General features: G+C 39.5%; 1 protein-coding gene across 1 annotated transcript; it reads left to right on the top strand.

Annotated features, from left to right (window-relative positions):
- Positions 1-8,656: 8,656 nt before the first annotated feature.
- LOC149260084 (U-box domain-containing protein 44-like) lies at positions 8,657-9,109 on the top strand. Its single transcript, XM_089456538.1, has 2 exons — positions 8,657-8,918; positions 9,036-9,109. The coding sequence occupies exons 1-2, from the start codon at positions 8,657-8,659 to the stop codon at positions 9,107-9,109; spliced, it is 336 nt and encodes a 111-aa protein (XP_089312664.1).
- Positions 9,110-18,497: the final 9,388 nt, after the last annotated feature.

Below are 18,497 nucleotides of genomic sequence, written 5' to 3'. Positions count from 1 at the left end.
CGATCTTGGGAGATTGTGCATAACTCTTTCTTGGAGAATCCAATCTCGATAAGACTAGTGGCATTGGAAGGAGGACGCAGATGGTTACTACAGATCATGATTTCAACATTGGAAGATCCAAAATTACAGAGTTACAATCATTTCAATATCGAGCTCCTAAAATCAAGAAAAAGCGAGATGAGGAAGTTTGATGGCAAGGATCCAATAAATTGGATACTACAGATAGAGAAATATTTTGATCTACATGGTGTACCACTGTCACAAAAGGTACGTATTGCATCTGACTATTTAGAACCAAATCATTTTTTATGGTATAAAGGGCTTTGTTCGCGTAAACCACTTGTCACGTGGTCAATTTTCACAGAGGAAATGATAGCACATTATGAGGATACAAAGAGAAACACCTTCTTTAGCCAATTGATAAATCTCAAACAAAAGGGTTAAATGGCAGAGCACATTGAGGACTTCCAAAAATTGAATATAAGGGTAAATGATATTCTAGAGAAGAAAATGGTGGATGTCTTCATAGGGACTTTAAAGGATAACATTCAACATGAGGTTCGTCTTTAGGAACCTGATTCATTGGAGAAGGCATTCAGGTTGGCAAGAAAATTTGAAAGTGACATTATGGAAACAAGGACTCCACCACTCACAACTATAATTATGGAAGTGTTTTTTCTCCTAGCCTTGCACAACCTACAAGGTTTACACCACAACAATTGGAAGAAAAAAGAGAAAAAGGCCTTTGTTACAATTGTGATAGAAAATACACTAAAGGTCATAAGTGTGTTGAGAAGAAATTATTTTACATAGATTATGAAGAAGAGGAAGAAAAGGATTAAGAAACATAAAAAAAGAGAGGATATACACCAGGAACACACCCCAGAGAAAGAAGAAATGAATCCGACCATATCTTGTAAAGCATTGGAAAGAATTACCACTCCTCAAACTCTCAAGATAGAAGGACATATCACGAATAAAAAGGTTCAAGAAGTGAAAGATCACATCGAGAAAGAAGAAATGAATCCGACCATATCTTGTAATGCATTGGCCGGAATTACCACTCCTCAAACTGTCAATATAGAAGGACATATCAAGAAGAAAAATGTTCAAGAAGTGAAAGATCACATCGAGCATCAAGAAATGAATCCGACCATATCTTGTAATGCATTGGAAGAAATTACCACTCCTCAAACTATCAAGATAGAAGGACATATCAAGAAGAAAAAGGTAATATTGTTGATTGATTTGAGTAGTACCCATAATTTTATTCATTGTAAGATAGCCAAGGAATTGAATTGCTTCCTATATCCAGCGCCAGAGTGTCAAGCGACGGTTGTAAGTGGAGGAACCATAAATTGCTCTGAAAAGTGCCATAATATCAAGCTATCCATGGGAGAATATGTATTGAATAGCGCAATGCTTTCCATTCCAATGGGTGGTGCTGATGTTGTACTAGGAGTCCAATGGCTACAATCCTTGGGTATAATAGCTTTTAATTTTCAAGAAATTTTCATGAAATTTTCTTTAGAAGGAAAGGAAGTTGAAATAAGGAGTATCACAAGGAAACCAGGAAAGATAATCAGCTCTAACGGAATGAAAAAGCTTCTAAAGAAAGAACAACGAAGCGTAATTGCACAATTATGTTCCTTAATAGTTCCCACATCGAAATCATCTATTTCTCCAGATCTCCAAAAAGCCTTACACAATCATTCCATGGTATTTGACACTCCCAAAGGCCTCCCACATATTCGTGATCATGATCATGCTATCCATTTTATTCCAGAAAGTGTTCCTCCAAACATCAGGCCTTACAGATATCCATATGCCCAAAGGAGTGGGAACTCATTCAAAAGTTGCAGAAAATCCCAGTTCAAATAGTATTGCAAGAACTTGACAAGGAAGGAAAAATCATATTGGAACCTGAAGCAGTCACAGAACCGAGAAATCAACAACTACGAAATAGATCAATTTCAGAGTATCTCTTCAAGTGGAAGAACTTACCCGTTGAAGATTCCACATGGGAGGACAAGAATTTATATAGAAGCATCAAGAACTACTCAAGCGTTGAGGACAACACTTTTTGAAGGAGAGGGGCATGTTAGGTCTCTATACTACTAGTGTAACCCCTTATTGTTATTAGTAAAACCCCCTTATTATATTGTTGTGCCCATGTAGTCCCCATATTGTTATTATTGTGCCCCATAGAAGCCCACTTCTGTTATTATTATGCCCTTACATTATTATTTTTATGTCGGCTCTGATTATATTATGACCCCTTAGACTCCTATATATAGAAAGGAGGTATTGTCATTTGTATCATCCAAGAATTGTTCATTTGTGTAATGTAAAGGAGGTTGCCCCCTCGAAGAGGCTTATTTCTAAGGCATTGATCTATCTTTTCTATCTTTTTGTGAACTAGTTTCATAGCAATTGTGTAGTCCTCTATGCTGCTGATGAGCCCCAAAAATGTACAACTATTTGGGCTCATTCAACCTCCTAATTTGGCTTAGTCCACCATTCTCATTTGTTTATTGCATGTTTTTGATTATTTTTATGTTAATAGAATGAATTTGGTTAGTCATTATGTCAACAAGTCTAATGGGTGCTTTGTGTAGCCTTTTTGGTCAACTTGGAGACAAAATTGAAGGTCTTAATGAGCACTTGGCAGCCAAATTCGTGGGAGAACAAGCTAGAGGATTTGTAGGAAGGTGTCCCCCTCATTTATGGGCCCTTACCTCGAATTCTCCACCATCAGCTCGGAGTTCAAGGGCCACCGAATCCATCAGCACAAGGGCAGCCAAGCAAGTCAAGTAGGACTGCTGTTAACTACAAGTCTTGGGCAGCCAAGTCCCTAACTTTTAGGAGGACTGTTGGGTCCTCAAATTGTATAAATAAGAGGGCTTGGGGCCTCATTTTGGTTAGCTAGTGGTTAGTCATTTTGTAGCTAGTTAGTCATTTTGTTTTAGCCATTAGTTAGCTAATTTGTAGTTCGATTTTTATGCAATAGATTAGCTTTGCTTTCAGCTCATGTTCAAGTTCTCCTTGTGGACAGTTTTGATGTACTTTTCATTTCTTGATTAATAAAGATGGATCCAGCTTTGCACCAGCTCTAAATCTTTCATGGGAGGCTGTAGCTCTTGGGGTTGGGCCCATCTCAAGCGCCCAGTACCTCCCTTGTTTCTCTTTATGTGTGTTTGCTGCGTTCTTGAGAAAAAAATCTGCTCTTTAGATTTAATTCATGCTGTGTTACTTAGGTTGCTTTCGATGGTTAAAGTAGTTTCTTATGTTTAAGATAGATTGGTACGAGTTATTCATGCATTTATATCTCTTTGATAATGTTTTTTTCACAGGTTGTACGTGATTCTTTTCATGAATAAGGTTGCTGTCCACCGATTTCACTAACTTGTTAGATAGATCACATGATATTTCGATTGCATGCAAGATGTAGTTGGTTTGATCAAGCAACCACTATGCAGGGTATCTTCATCACCTCCTCGTTCATTTGAGCTTCGTTCAGATCAGCTCCTCCATCACCAAGTCTGTTCCCTCATCTCCCATCTTCTCTTTTGCCAAGTAACCTTACCTTCTTCCCCATTGTTGTCTCAACTACCTTCAAGCCAAGTCAGCTTTCCACATCATCTCACCACTCCATCCATCAGTTCCTGGGTCACTTCAGACCCCCATCCTACCTCCATAACCATCCATGCATCTTCCCTCAACCATCCATCCTCAAAAATCCAATTCGTAAACATCCTGTAGAAGAATTACAGAACATCCTGTAGAAACCCCTGCGTTTCCTGTAGAATCCCCTGCAGACATCCTGTAGGAGGCCACTCACTCGGTTGCTGAGCCTCTGAACGTGAGGAACCTCTGTGGACTGATGCTAAGGATCTCTGGGGACCTCTCCTAGCCTCCCCAACCTTTCCCAAGCTTTCCTTCCTTCCGCATCACATCTGCACAACCAAACCCTAATAAGCACAAAATCACAATCACTCCATCCACTTAAAGAAAAAATACAAAAACATGTCTTTTAAGATGCAAGTAGATTAGATTCATGCATTTTCACTTATTAGAAGTAATGGTATCATTGGTAGAAGTTTCCTTCACATTCTTTGCATCATAGAGGTTAGACTAGTTAAATTAGGGTTTCCTAGGGTTTCCATGTTTTGATTTGCTTTCAGTTCATTTTTGCCAAGTAGATTAGTCTCCTTTGAGTTAGCTTTCGTCCATCATTGATAAAGCTTCTTCTGTGAGCCTATAGAAGTTGGCTTGAGCCCTAGCGGACTTGTGCCAGCTGACCAAGTGACAGCTGCGACAAGAGCTAGTACTTGTGCATACAGCACCGTCGCTTCCAAGTTTGTACGAACTACTGGGTTGATAAAATTAGAGATAGGAAGCTCCAGGAGTTGTAGCATTATTGCTACAATACTGGAGCCCACCATCTTTTTGGCGCCGTTGTCGGGGAAGCGGCAGAGTATTGGTGATTGTTGCTATTCTTCTATTTTCTACTACAACCTTCTGTTGAGCAGTTTACTTCATTTCCATTCTGCAAACGTAGCATAGACATTTCCTGCTTTCATAGATTAGCATTTCCTGCTTTCATAGATTAGCATTTCCTGCTTTCCTAGATTAGCATTTCAATTCCGCATTTCAATTTCGCAAGCGTAGCCTAGCATTTCATTCCTGCAATTTCATTTGAGCAAAATAGATTAGCCCTTTCCTGCTTTCATTTCAATTCCGCATTTTCATTTTAGCAAGATAGTTAGTTGCCGTTCAATCTATTTCAGTTTTGCAAGTAGAAGTAGAAAAAAACAAAAATCAAGCAAAAAGATTTCATTTCATGCCTTGTAGGAGTAGAGATAAGTTAGAAAAATGATTGCAAAACACCCCCACTGCTTCACACAGCCAAGATTCTCTCTTCTTCGATGGCTGTGATTGAAGAACCCCTGGGTGGACATCAAGACATATCTGAAGAACCTCTAAGGGAGAAGAAGAAGAAAACATTCCTCTGGAGCAAATGGCTACAAGCAGAGATGTTGGGAGCAACATCTTGTCCAAAGATGAATTTGAAAATCAGATCGAAGATTTCAAGAGCGATATGAGGCAGTTCCTTGCCATGCAACTGGATACCTTGCGGATCCAAAAGAAGCAAGAGGAAGCCAAGAGGGCTTTGGCCATTTTTTGTCCTAGGTGCACTAGAAAGCATCCTAGGAACGAATGTCCAATGCACCCTCTAGAAGTGTGTTTCATCTGTGAAGAATACCATCCTACAGATCAGTGCCCTTCCTTGCCCAGAATCAAAGCTACATATCAAAGAGCCAAGGGAGCCACTGAATCACTCCGTTATATGAACCAAAGGAGGCCATATGGACCTAGATCTTACCAACAAGAACTGCAAGGGACACCCGAGACCTATTATGACCCCTATCAAGCCACTTTCATGCCTTCTTGGGGTCCCCCTGCTCATCCTTCCTGGTCTACACCTCCTCCTTGGTCATATTCTCCTTGTTCCTTCACAGATCCATATTATGCCCAACCAGTTGCTCATTCATTTCACTCTTATGCTCAGCCACAGCCTCAGTGGAATGCACCTTATCAGGAGTGGAGACCCCATTACAACTCTCGTCCCGCTCATTTTCCTCCACCACCTGCTCATCCACAACCATCGCCTCCTCCTCCACCAAGGCAACCCCAAATGCCTACCCAACCACAATGCCATCCATCTTCATCTCAATTTCACACCCCCACTCAGCTACCCGTACCTCCATTTCCAAAACCCTGCAATGGAGCAGCTCAACCCAATTGCAAAGCTGAGGCACAACATGTGCAAATGACTCCTTTTGAGCTCAATGATGTTCACCAAAGCTCAGGAAGAGTGTTGCAAAAGAGAGAATCTATTGACAACATTGAAGGACCAAAAGCAAAAGAAGATTCCAAAGAGGAGATCAAAGAACCACGGGCTGCACTTGATGAAGAGAAGAGATCAGAATTAGAGATCGAGAGAGTTCCCTCATGGTTATCATCAAATCCTCCATGTACTCAAGAGAAAGATCAACAAAAAGAGGAAGATCAGAAGGTCATGATAGAAGGTGACATGAAGAATGATCCAAATCAGCAAGATGACCAAGGATATCAAAGCTATATTGAGATATGGTTTCAGAAGGTCACTAAGTTGCAGCAGTACTCTCCTCCTCAGCTATGTTTTGTACTTTCAAAGTCAGATCATGTTGTCTCTGAAAGTTGGATAGTTGTCAAAGCATGCATTCCGAGCCTTTACATCATCTTGTCTCTAATCTCGATGTGCACATGGCTCCATTGGAAGTATTCTTATACTTGAAAATGATTTTGTTTTTCAAGTAGGGTAGGGTAGAAAAAAAATGAAAAAAAAAAAGAAAAAAAAGTAAAGAAATGAAAAAATGAAAATAAGAGAAAAAACAAAAATCTAAGGTGAAAACCTCCTCGGAGGCGCCTTAGATTGGCTCATTGATTGAAAACCTCCATGAGGCGGTCAATGGGTTGGGAAAAAATAGAGAAAAGAGAATAAGATCTCTGGGTGAAAACCTCCCTTGGAGGTGCCCAGGGCAGGCAATTGGGGTGAAAACCTCCATGAGGCGCCCTAGTTGTTTTTCAAAAAAAAAGAGAAAAAAAAAAAGAAAAAATAAAAAGCTAATCTCCATTGAATAATTTCATGTTGCAGCAGTGACATTGCAGGTTGCAAGAAGGACATTGTAGGTCAGGTGGATCACTCAAAACAAAGACAAAGGAGTTTTTGTGCCTTCTACAGGAAGTTTCGTATCTTCTACAGGAAGCTTACAAAAAAGCCAAATTGATCTCCGAGGAGGACCTGAAGGCTTGGAATATGTCCATGAGGCCTACCCACATCCATGTTTCCATTCCTCACCCCTTTTCCATCATTTTTTTCATGTCATTATGCTTCTTTCCTCAAAACTGTGTCTTCTACGGGAAGCTCTGTATTTCTACAGGAAACATCCTGTAGAACCTTTGGACGAGCCAAATCCAATTTCAAAAGTGAATCTAATGGTGGGAATCTGTTGATTAGGCCTACAAGCACTTGTGTGCCCATCCCTTGCCTTCATCCATCATTTTTTCACCTCCTTGTGCTTCTCATTGTGCTTCTACAGGAACTTCCTGTAGAAATTGTGGGAAACTAGGCATGCATTTCAAAAAGTGGTTTGGCAAGCATGGTAGCTTCCTCAAAGGTTCAGAAGTCCTCATGCAAAATTCCAACTCCTCCTCCATCATCTCCATACCTGCATCACAGCCAAAATTCATTTTGTCATCCCATGCAAAAATTTGCAAGAAGCCTTGAAGCAAAAAGACATAGAACGAAATTTGTTTTTGCCATAACTTGAAAACCATGCATCCATTTGACAAACCATTTTATGGGGAATTGTACAAGGTTGATGACAACATGCCTGAGCAGTTTCATGCAATTCCGGTGCACGGTTTCCAAGAAATCAACCTCCATCACCATCAGCCATTTTTGCATTTTCTCCATGACCGTGCATCCGTTTCAAAACCTGTTTCATGGGGAGATGCACATGGGTGATAGTAGCCTACCCAAGCAGTTTCAGTCGATTCCGATGCACGGTTTCCGAGAAATCGAGCTCTGAAATCTTCAGCCATTTTCCATTTTTCTCGAAATCCGTGCATCCATTGATCACGAATTTGCTATGGGAGATGCATAATGATGGTAGGAACATGCTCACCGAGTTTCAGATCAAACCGATCTACCGTTTGGGAGAAATGGCAAAAAGAAGTTCTGGTTGTGACCATGCAGCAGCAGCAGCTTGAACAGGCAGAGTTGAACGTGGAAATGAACGCGTGCAGCTTAGATTTGTCCAGAGGGTACCTGCACAAGAAAAAACAGCCATAAATCATCAGTCAAGCCACCATACATGCAGCAAATGAAGATCAACACATGCATGCAGCAACACGCTTCACAATCAGCCGTTTAACTTTCAGGTACTTGACTTAACCTTGTTCATCTATTTGCATAGATCTAATCTAAAGCAATGCATGAATGAATGAGATGAGTGGATTCAGCCAAGAAGGGAGCCACGTTCAATTGCACTCAGCAAGGCAGAAATCACGCATGCATGGATCAGCCATTCACGTGAAGTTCAAAAACAAGACACAGTCAGTTGGGGATATTCTAAACTCTAAGTGCAACTAATGGAATTGAGTACAAGCAGAGAACAAATAAATAACAACAGCAGTTCATGACATTACTGCAGTTCTAAAAAGCCACACACGCTTGGCCACTGCACTCCTTCACCACAAATCACGCAAACATTAATCAACGCTCAGCTGAAACTCACAGATGGTTGCCAACTTGCACTTGCATCATGTTTAACTCGGAGTATACATCCTCTGCCTCCACAGTCGACTTAACCTATCGTCCTCCACTGAGTTTCCTACCTGGTTCAAATTTCACTCGTGCATCGGGCTCACTCAAAGGCAGAATCACGTTCTACAGGAAACGGGTGGGGTCTTCTACAGGAAAGTGCAGCAGAGCAGCAAAGCCTGAGTTTCTCTTCATCAAGTTTGGAGCTTGAAGAAAGGTGAAAATAGCTGAGGTGGATCATGCTATTTTATTGTTCGTTCACTTGCACGTGATATTGCAGAGGGTATGAAAGCCGTGGAATTGCTTTTAGAGCTTTCAAAGGATATGGCTGTGTGTGAACAGATTGGCAAGGTACAAGGTTGTATCCCCCTCCTTGTAACAATGTCAAATAGCGACAATCCTAAAGCTGCTAAGGATGCAAACGGAGTTCTGGAGAATCTCCCATACAGTGAGCATAATGTAGTGCAAATGGCACAGGCGAACTATTTCAAGCCCTTGATACAGAACCTGAGAGAAGGGTCTGACACAATGAAGATTGTTATAGCAAGTAAGTTGTGAGAGATAGGTTTAACAGATGAAAACAATGCTGCATTGCTCAAAGAGGGAGTTGTATTTCCACTTCTTGAAATGATTTCAAATGTTAATTTGAATTCAAAGTTAGCAGCCATTGGGGCACTTCAAAATCTTTCAAGTTTACCTGAGAATGCGTTACAAATGATCAAAGATGGGGTGGTTTGACCCATCTTGGACCTTCTATGCACACCACCGTCAACTATATTTACTTTGAGAGAAAAAGCTGCTAATACCTATGCACACCTTGCTATGTCTACAGCATTTCCCCAAAGAACAAATGACACAGCAGCTGCATTATTGGGATCTGATGAGATCATATACCAGCTATTATCTTTAATAAATTGGACACCACCTTCAATACATGGAAGCATTGTTCGAGCATTCCATGCCATTTGTTGTGTACCAGTAGCTGTTGAGGCAAGGACAACTTGATCTATCTTATGTTCTGTTCTGCTTCTGTTATCAATTCTTAGTAGAAGTTCAATAAGAATGCCATTCGATTCAGTTAAAGGCTTGCAAACACTCTTTCCCATCCAGATTTGGCATGCACTATCTATTCTCGAGCAGCTCATTGTACTTGTGTGCTTTTATAATACATTAGACTTGCCATTCATGTTGGATTCGTCAGCTTTTAGGCAGCACAGTTCAAGGAGAAGGAACCCCCGGCCAAGCAAGTAAAATCAGTGAAATTGGTTCTACAGGAAGTTAGCAGACTGCTTCTACAGGAACACAGAGACTGTTTCTACAGGAAGCCAGCGAACATTTTCTACAGGAAAGTCTGAAAAGCGGGAAGCCAAAGGAGAAATCGGCCGAGATGCTAGCCAAGGAAGTCACCAAGGCCATCAAAGACAAGGGGAGAGATTTGGTTGCTCAGAGGATGAACAACACTTTCAGTAGGGGGGTGATGATGAGCCCCAAAAATGTACAATTATTTGGGCTCATTCAACCTCCTAATTTGGCTTAGTCCACCATTCTCATTTGTTTATTGCATGTTTTTGATTATTTTTATGTTAATAGAATGAATTTGGTTAGTCATTATGCCAACAAGTCTAATGGGTGCTTTGTGTAGCCTTTTTGGTCAACTTGGAGACAAAATTGAAGGTCTTAATGAGCACTTGGCAGCCAAATTCGTGGGAGAACAAGCTAGAGGATTTGTAGGAAGGTGTCCCCCTCATTTATGGGCCCTTACCTCGAATTCTCCACCATCAGCTCGGAGTTCAAGGGCCACCGAATCCATCAGCACAAGGGCAGCCAAGCAAGTCAAGTAGGACTGTTGTTAACTACAAGTCTTGGGCAGCCAAGTCCCTAACTTTTAGGAGGACTGTTGGGTCCTCAAATTGTATAAATAAGAGGGCTTGGGGCCTCATTTTGGTTAGCTAGTGGTTAGTCATTTTGTAGCTAGTTAGTCATTTTGTTTTAGCCATTAGTTAGCTAATTTGTAGTTCGATTTTTATGCAATAGATTAGCTTTGCTTTCAGCTCATGTTCAAGTTCTCCTTGTGGACAGTTTTGATGTACTTTTCATTTCTTGATTAATAAAGATGGATCCAGCTTTGCACCAGCTCTAAATCTTTCATGGGAGGCTTTAGCTCTTAGGGTTGGGCCCATCTCAAGCGCCCAGTACCTCCCTTGTTTCTCTTTATGTGTGTTTGCTGCGTTCTTGAGAAAAAAATCTGCTCTTTAGATTTAATTCATGTTGTGTTACTTAGGTTGCTTTCGATGGTTAAAGTAGTTTCTTATGTTTAAGATAGATTGGTAGGAGTTATTCATGCGTTTATATCTCTTTGATAATGTTTTGTTCACAGGTTGTACGTGATTCTTTTCATGAATAAGGTTGCTGTCCACCGATTTCACTAACTTGTTAGATAGATCACATGATATTTCGATTGCATGCAAGATGTAGTTGGTTTGATCAAGCAACCACTATGCAGGGTATCTTCATCACCTCCTCGTTCATTTGAGCCTCGTTCAGATCAGCTCCTCCATCACCAAGTCTGTTTCCTCATCTCCCATCTTCTCTTTTGCCAAGTAACCTTACCTTCTTCCCCATTGTTGTCTCAACTACCTTCAAGCCAAGTCAGCTTTCCACATCATCTCACCACTCCATCCATCAGTTCTTGGGTCACTTCAGACCCCCATCCTACCTCCATAACCATCCATGCATCTTCCCTCAACCATCCATCCTCAAAAATCCAATTAGTAAACATCCTGTAGAAGAATTACAGAACATCTTGTAGAAACCCCTGCGTTTCCTGTAGAATCCCCTGCAGACATCCTGTAGGAGGCCACTCACTCGGTTGCTGAGCCTCTGAACGTGAGGAACCTCTGTGGACTGATGCTAAGGATCTCTGGGGACCTCTCCTAGCCTCCCCAACCTTTCCCAAGCTTTCCTTCCTTCCGCATCACATCTGCACAACCAAACCCTAATAAGCACAAAATCACAATCACTCCATCCACTTAAAGAAAAAATACAAAAACATGTCTTTTAAGATGCAAGTAGATTAGATTCATGCATTTTCACTTATTAGAAGTAATGGTATCGTTGGTAGAAGTTTCCTTCACATTCTTTGCATCATAGAGGTTAGACTAGTTAAATTAGGGTTTCCTAGGGTTTCCATGTTTTGATTTGCTTTCAGTTCATTTTTGCCAAGTAGATTAGTCTCCTTTGAGTTAGCTTTCGTCCATCATTGATAAAGCTTCTTCTGTGAGCCTATAGAAGTTGGCTTGAGCCCTAGCGGACTTGTGCCAGCTGACCAAGTGACAGCTGCGACAAGAGCTAGTACTTGTGCATACAGCACCGTCGCTTCCAAGTTTGTACGAACTACCGGGTTGATAAAATTAGAGATAGGAAGCTCCAGGAGTTGTAGCATTATTGCTACAATACTGGAGCCCACCAGCTGCCTCACTGGGAATAACTCGGCCTCCATGCTTCTACCTCTCTAGATCTAGAAAAATTCCTTCGACCTCACTGTCCCTGCCCCTCACTGTCTCTGCTTCCTCACTGAAGCTCGAACTCTCCAACGGTTCTGGAAAATCAAATTCTCCAAGTGACTTTGGTGTGTTCTTCATTGCCACATCGATCCCTTCTTATATCTTCTTGTTGGGAGTCCAACGACCAAGATTAAATTTTAATCAATGGCTCAGATCATTTTTGGATCGATCTGTGTGAGTTTCTAGAGAATTCTCACCTTGACTTAATTAATTCTGATTAATTAACCAGTTTTCCTAAGTTCAGACTTAGGAAACATTCAAAAAATTGGTTAATAATCTAATTAAGTCATCTCTATGTGGAATTTCCATAAATGATTTCTAGGTTTTTGGAGTTCTCATGTATTCTAGCCTCTCCACCAATTTTCGTGGCTAGAACACATTCAATACTATAGAAACTAACATGTTGAAATATGTAACTAGGTTCGGTCTTCATAATGACATGTAATCATGATAAAATTATTTTGTTATGCTTGAGGCATGGGTTTCATGCTCGAGGAATTTTATTTTTTAGGTAAATCTCCATTGAGAGCTTCTAGGGCTTGTCACGTGGTTTGCAAGTCAAATGAGTATTTTTCATGTATAAGAGACAAGTCGGCTTTCCAGTTAAGTCGACCTATTTTGGAGTCCAACAATGCCTATATAAAGGAGGACTCGACCTCTCTCAAGAGGTCTCACTCAAGTATCACAAAAGTTTGTTTGAGACAAGAAGAAGCCTCAAATCCAATGAAAAAGAAAGAAGAAAAGATGAAGATAAACCGAGATTTCAAGGACTTTCTTTGGGTTATTTATTTCAAACATGCAAGGTCAAAGTTATAGTCATGTCAATAAGTTGAGAAATTGAGGTATCAAGTTCTGCTAATGGAGCTGAGTTGTTGATGAAATAATATCTCCCACAATGAATAAGTGAATCCTAGTAAATATGTCATATTCAGTCCACACCTAAAGAATTTCAGAGATCACAGGTAGACCGAAATTGCAACCCTTTGATAGGTGCCGCAAATGTGAAGAAGAGGCGCTTAGTTTGACTAGCGTTGAATCTGTGGAAGAAATTCTAATTGAAAGTAGTTCTTTGACTTGGTCTTGGAGGGGTTCATAGTCAAGGGTCTAGGTCTTAGAATTCTCCAATTGAAGATTCTATATGAAGAATAATTCTTGTGGATTTTCCTCTCATTGAGAGAGGTTTTGGCCTTGGTTGATCACCTACGTCTTGTGTCCTCTTGTCTCATTGTTCTTTATACTTTTGATAATTATTTGATGAAAGGAACACAATAATAATCAAGTTTAAGAAAAATCTAACAAAGAAAAAGTAAAAAGTCATCACAAGCAATTATCATTGCAAGAGAAATCACCTACTCTTGTTGCCCCTTGATTTCTCAACAAGGCTAAACATTCATTAGAACATACAACTAAAGCAAGGAGATATCATTTGGGCATGAAAATTACAAGGATAACTCTCTCTAGATAAATAAAACACTCAATAAGATGGTACAATTGAATTGTATCTCCTACAGGATGCTCTGTCTACCTATATGATTCTCTGCAAATAGAATTATATAGCCACTACCTTTGATCCATGTTTCATGGCATAACCAACCAATCCATAAGCAATTTACATCCCTCGGGTATGAATCCTTAATCTCCCTGCTCTCGTATGGTTTGCATGTAGATTACATTATGCTTGGTAACGAGGTTAGGACACCAAATTTGTTAGAAAAATGTAAACATTGTAGAAAACTCCAAAAAAAGTGTTAGGTGTTAGAGTGGTGGCTTTCCACACATGTGAAGGATCACAGATCAACTCGAGCAAGGAGTTGGTCATGTCCAAAATCAATAGGTCGGTTCCTGCCCAACATTGAAATATTCATCCATCGAATGCCAACTCTACTTCACACTTAGATAAATTTATGGTAAAGCTCCCTATTTACATACAAAAGAGAAATTATCCAAGAATCAACACTCTGCTCTCTTCTACAGGGCCTTTGCCACTGGAATTTTCTACAGGGTTTACTACATGAACAACACATGCAGATTCTAGAGTGACATCTATAGGTTCTTCTCCTATAAGAGTTGTGATTATGAGGCCTGTGGAGTAACAACATAGTTTGTTTGCAAAAAAAACATGACTATTTTCCCCTATATTGAGGTTGGTCACCCTGAAAATCGTCTCACTTTTGACTTATTGCGTTATCTATTTTTCTACATTACGTTCCTAGCGCCACCATCACTAGATACTCTAGTTTTCAGGAGACACCCTCATAGATTCAATCCCTCAATGACAATTCCCAATTATTTCCATATTTTAGACATTTCTACATAATATATAAATCCCTATAAGTTTTTACATTGGGGGTTGGGTTTAATCGAAGAGAACCCACATATATTTCCATAATCCACCAAAATCCTATAATTGTAAACATCTTCCAAATGAGTCAGTGACTAGTATTATTTTAAAAATTACATCGATATGATGATGATGATGTACCCACAAAGTTTTCTTTCCATTTTCATAGCTACAGAGGGCAGGAATATGTTACAATAGTTAAGGGAATAGAGATTCATATTAATGAGATTGTCCTCAATAGGGTAATAAGAATTCCTACAGGCTTGCCCTGGGACAAAGAGGAAAGTTAGGAGTTTACCCTTTCCAAGAAGAATTTCTTCCTCCAAAATTTACTGAGGTTGAAAATGGAATGAAAAGGGAGATTCGACCAACCCCCTGGAACGAGGTTTCTTATCCCATCTTGAAGTACGTTTCTTGTGAAGGGAGAATCAACGTAGTCTATGCCTACCAGTTTAGGATGTTTTATCAATTAAGAAACCAATCCCATATTCTACTAGCCCAAACACTCAACATTCCTTACTTCTTGTTATAGTGCTTAAACAAGATGAGTGGGAAGGTCAAGGAAAGGAATCAAGAATCCCTATCCCACCATGGGTGAATTAATTCGATAGACTCTCATGCACTAGAGAGACTAGACCATCCTATTTCATGGTTGAATTTGTGGACATGGATAGATAGTCCTCTATAGAGATCCAAAGGGCTTTGTTACAACAAGGGTCCCCCATAGTGGTTAAAGGGGAAGGGAAGTCCATTTCTAGGCCTTAACCTTCTAAGAAAAAGAAACCTAAGTTTGTAATCATAGAGAAGGAGATTGCAATAATTGTGGTTAATATGGGAGGCCCTCCTAAATAGAAAAAACCTCCTAAACCAAGGGTATCACCTAAGCCGAGGGGCCCAATAATAAAGTGTGAGCAGTAGACTTTTAGGAGGCACAAGCCAAGGACAAAGATTCGTATTCAAAATAAGGGTGTCTCTCAGACAATGGTTCAAGTGGAAGAGACATCTAATCCTAAGGAGCAATATGAGACACCTCCAGTAGATAGAGCAAAGACATAGGAAGAAGAGGAATCATCTAGGGAAGAACTGCATAGAGAGGAAAAGTATACTTGATAGAAAAAGTAAGGAAATTACATGAAACATTGTAGATAACAGTGTGGGAAGAAAAACCATTAGAGGGAAAAGAAATTCAAGTATAATTGTAGGAAGATCCATCACAAGTAACACTACAAAAAGAGGTAAAAGTGCCTCATTCCTAGAAAGAACAAGTACAAAAGGGGAATTTTCACACACAACCTCAGTAGGCTAAAGAACCTAGATCCTTCATAGTGAAACAAGAACTACAACGCCTAGGAACAATTGCACCTTCTATAGGAAGATGGTTACAACTAGACTCTTTAAGTCTCCTTCCTAGGGGAAAACTACTGCCTGCTCATCTCCTAGCTCATGCAATGATCTAGGTTAAGAAAGAAAATATAGAGGCACACAGGTGGAAAAGGATATAAACATAAAAAGGAGTTGGTATGTAGTCAAGCGTGAATATGAAGTTAATCAACTCAGAGAAGAGATGATGATCCTCAAGATTCAAGAGGCCAATTGAAGGGAATGGCTAGAAAAAGAAAACAACCATTTGAGTTAGTAGATACAATAGGTTGAATCAACAAGAACTATCAATAGTGGCCAATTAACAAGGATGGAAACTAATATGGGGATTATGGCCCACTTATCTTTAGAAATGGCTAGCTATTGACAACCAACTAGGACCTACAATTTTTTTCTAAAGGAGAAATGGTATAAGTTCCAAATATCATGTTCAACACAACAAGGATGAGATTACATATATACTACTAAGGACTTCATTAGATTATGCAAGAAATGCAACATTGAAGAGAAAGTCAAGATATGTAAATTCTATGTACACAACATGGTGTTTCCTAACTCACCATCCTGGAACCTAACCCCGTATGTAGGGAATGTCGAAATTCTAGCCCTAGCCTTGGCATGAAGAGATGAGGGCTAACGGGGTGAAGAAGAAATTAGAAGAAGAATTAATCATGCCACTATCGGTAAGGGACGCTGTACCTAACTCTCTGACTATCATGATAGCCCACACCATCCTCATGGAGGACCAACAAGTGGCTTAGATCTAGAGACAAAGACAAGAGGAGGCTATCCTCCACTTTGAGGATATGCTTATATTACCAGGAGATGATGCCATACAAGCATGTCAAATAATATGGAAGGCTTTACCTTATAGCCTACAGTTGGAAGAAGTCCAAACACCCACTTGGCCACACAATTCCTTTTCTAGAACACCACTCTACAAAAGGATCCTCCAACGACAGGGTATATAATGGATTAGATTGATATTCAATCCCCCAATGCTACTAAGATTGATACAGTAGACCAATTAAGAACAAGAGTCATAGGAGTGGAAAAGGATAGAGAATGGTATTTTATCTACTAGAGGAGTTGCCTATATATATAGCATGTGACGCTAGAAAAGTTGCAAAGGAGATGAGGGAACAACAACTCAAGGATCAAGAAGATTAAAAGGGTACATTTTCCCAAATATGAACAAACATCTAAGAACATGGGTATGATGAGCCCTTTAATTGAATATTTATATTCTCACCTCTAACCTGTATCACCTTGGAAAAACATGCATTTTTTACCTTTTATTATATGTATTTTGATCATCTACATGTTATTCCTTGTGTTGAGTGTGTGCTTAAGAGATTTAACCATACTAATGAATTGTGTGACCCTTGACATCCTTAGCATATTGGTTTGGAAATCTTTTTGAAGAAGCAACGAGTTTCTCCAACAACTCTTGAGTAGCCTATTATGAAGATATGGGCCCTAACCCCCCAACTAATAGTATGCAGTTACAAGACTACTAGAGAATAAGACATTAGCAATTGATAAGAGGTGGTTGCACGACAATATCTAAGGAACCATTTCCATGATTTTAGGGATTTTTGGAGGGAAGGAAACCCTCCTATTGAAGATGTTGTCCCATCAACATTGTTTATGAAAGGAGGACTCAAGGTAGTTGAGAGAGAGCATTTGAAGAGGAAGAAAAATATTGTTTTTATTTGTAGTCTTGCAACTTCTTTACTTCCACACTTATGTAATGCCAATTTGCATTAATGGAGAAGCAACTTCTTTTATCAAGAATTTTGCATTGATTTCATTCAAGTTACTGAGAACCTTGGGGAGGGTCCATCGACAGGGTGTTTTAGAAACCCTTCTTGTACCTTATGTACTTTATTTCCATGTAATTTTCTTAAGTTGTTATCATTTCCTTTATTGTTTTAGTTAAGTTCCATGAACTAATACAAATTGATGTTTCCTGTGAATACTTGGAATTTGAGGTTTCTTAGTTGTTGAGTGGTTATTATGGTTTTCGTGCGCTAGAATCAATTTCAACCGAGTCTTTATCTTCCTTTCATCAGGTTGTTGTACTTTAATTAATTCTGGGATTTTCCTATAGAATTATAGGTTTTTATATAGAATTACAGGGCTTCTTGTAGAACAAGTTTGAAAGATTTTTTTTGTGTGTCATTTCTTATGGCTTTATGTTATTCATTTAGAAACACCTTGATTATTCATTTTAAGCATGATTTAGTGAATGGGGCTAGGTTGGAGGAGAAAATTGTCACACTTACAGGATTTCCTTGCAGGATTGAGAATTTCCTTATTGCTATGGTTTGATTTTTTTTTTTTCTATAAAAGTAGAGTAGAGTTTATTTCCTTGCAAGCATAATGTTGTTACTTTATTGCAAATAACATAATCTTCAATTCCTACAACTTCACTTTCCTATCTTTTATTTCCTGCAAGTTTATTTCTACAAATTCAATTCCTACACTTTAATTCTTTCATTCTCAACTCCTACAAGATGAGGCCAAGTTAAGTGACTGTTGATCATCATGACCACCCCCTCCATTTCATCAAAAGGAAAAAATGTCTTCCATAAGTTAGTATGCATTGAGAAGAAGGAAAAATTGTGAATTGCATATACAATGCACGATACCTCTTAAGCATGTATGAACCTCGAGTTAACATATTAAAGTTGAGACCTCCAAGACTACAACATTTTTTTTAATACTTACGACCATGACTGTTATAACCAATTTATCCTTCATTATTTGAGAACCTCGTGTTGGTGCCCTATGTGGTCTTCCATTACTTGAGCCATTGTAGTCCCTTTTAAGGGTGGGA

Source organism: Pinus tabuliformis, chromosome 6, assembly GCF_031772625.1.
Source record: "Pinus tabuliformis cultivar Carrire ecotype Pingquan chromosome 6, CPIR1, whole genome shotgun sequence".
Taxonomy (NCBI): domain Eukaryota; kingdom Viridiplantae; phylum Streptophyta; class Pinopsida; order Pinales; family Pinaceae; genus Pinus; species Pinus tabuliformis.
This window is presented reverse-complemented; position numbering and strand designations above follow the sequence as displayed.

Excerpts from the sequence above, each read along its gene's own strand:
- LOC149260084 (XM_089456538.1), top strand. The coding sequence starts at position 8,657 with ATGAAAGCCGTGGAATTGCTTTTAGAGCTTTCAAAGGATATGGCTGTG. Across the intron at positions 8,919-9,035 it reads AATGAAGATTGTTATAGCAA|CCATTGGGGCACTTCAAAAT; the intron begins GTAAGTTGTGAG and ends CAAAGTTAGCAG.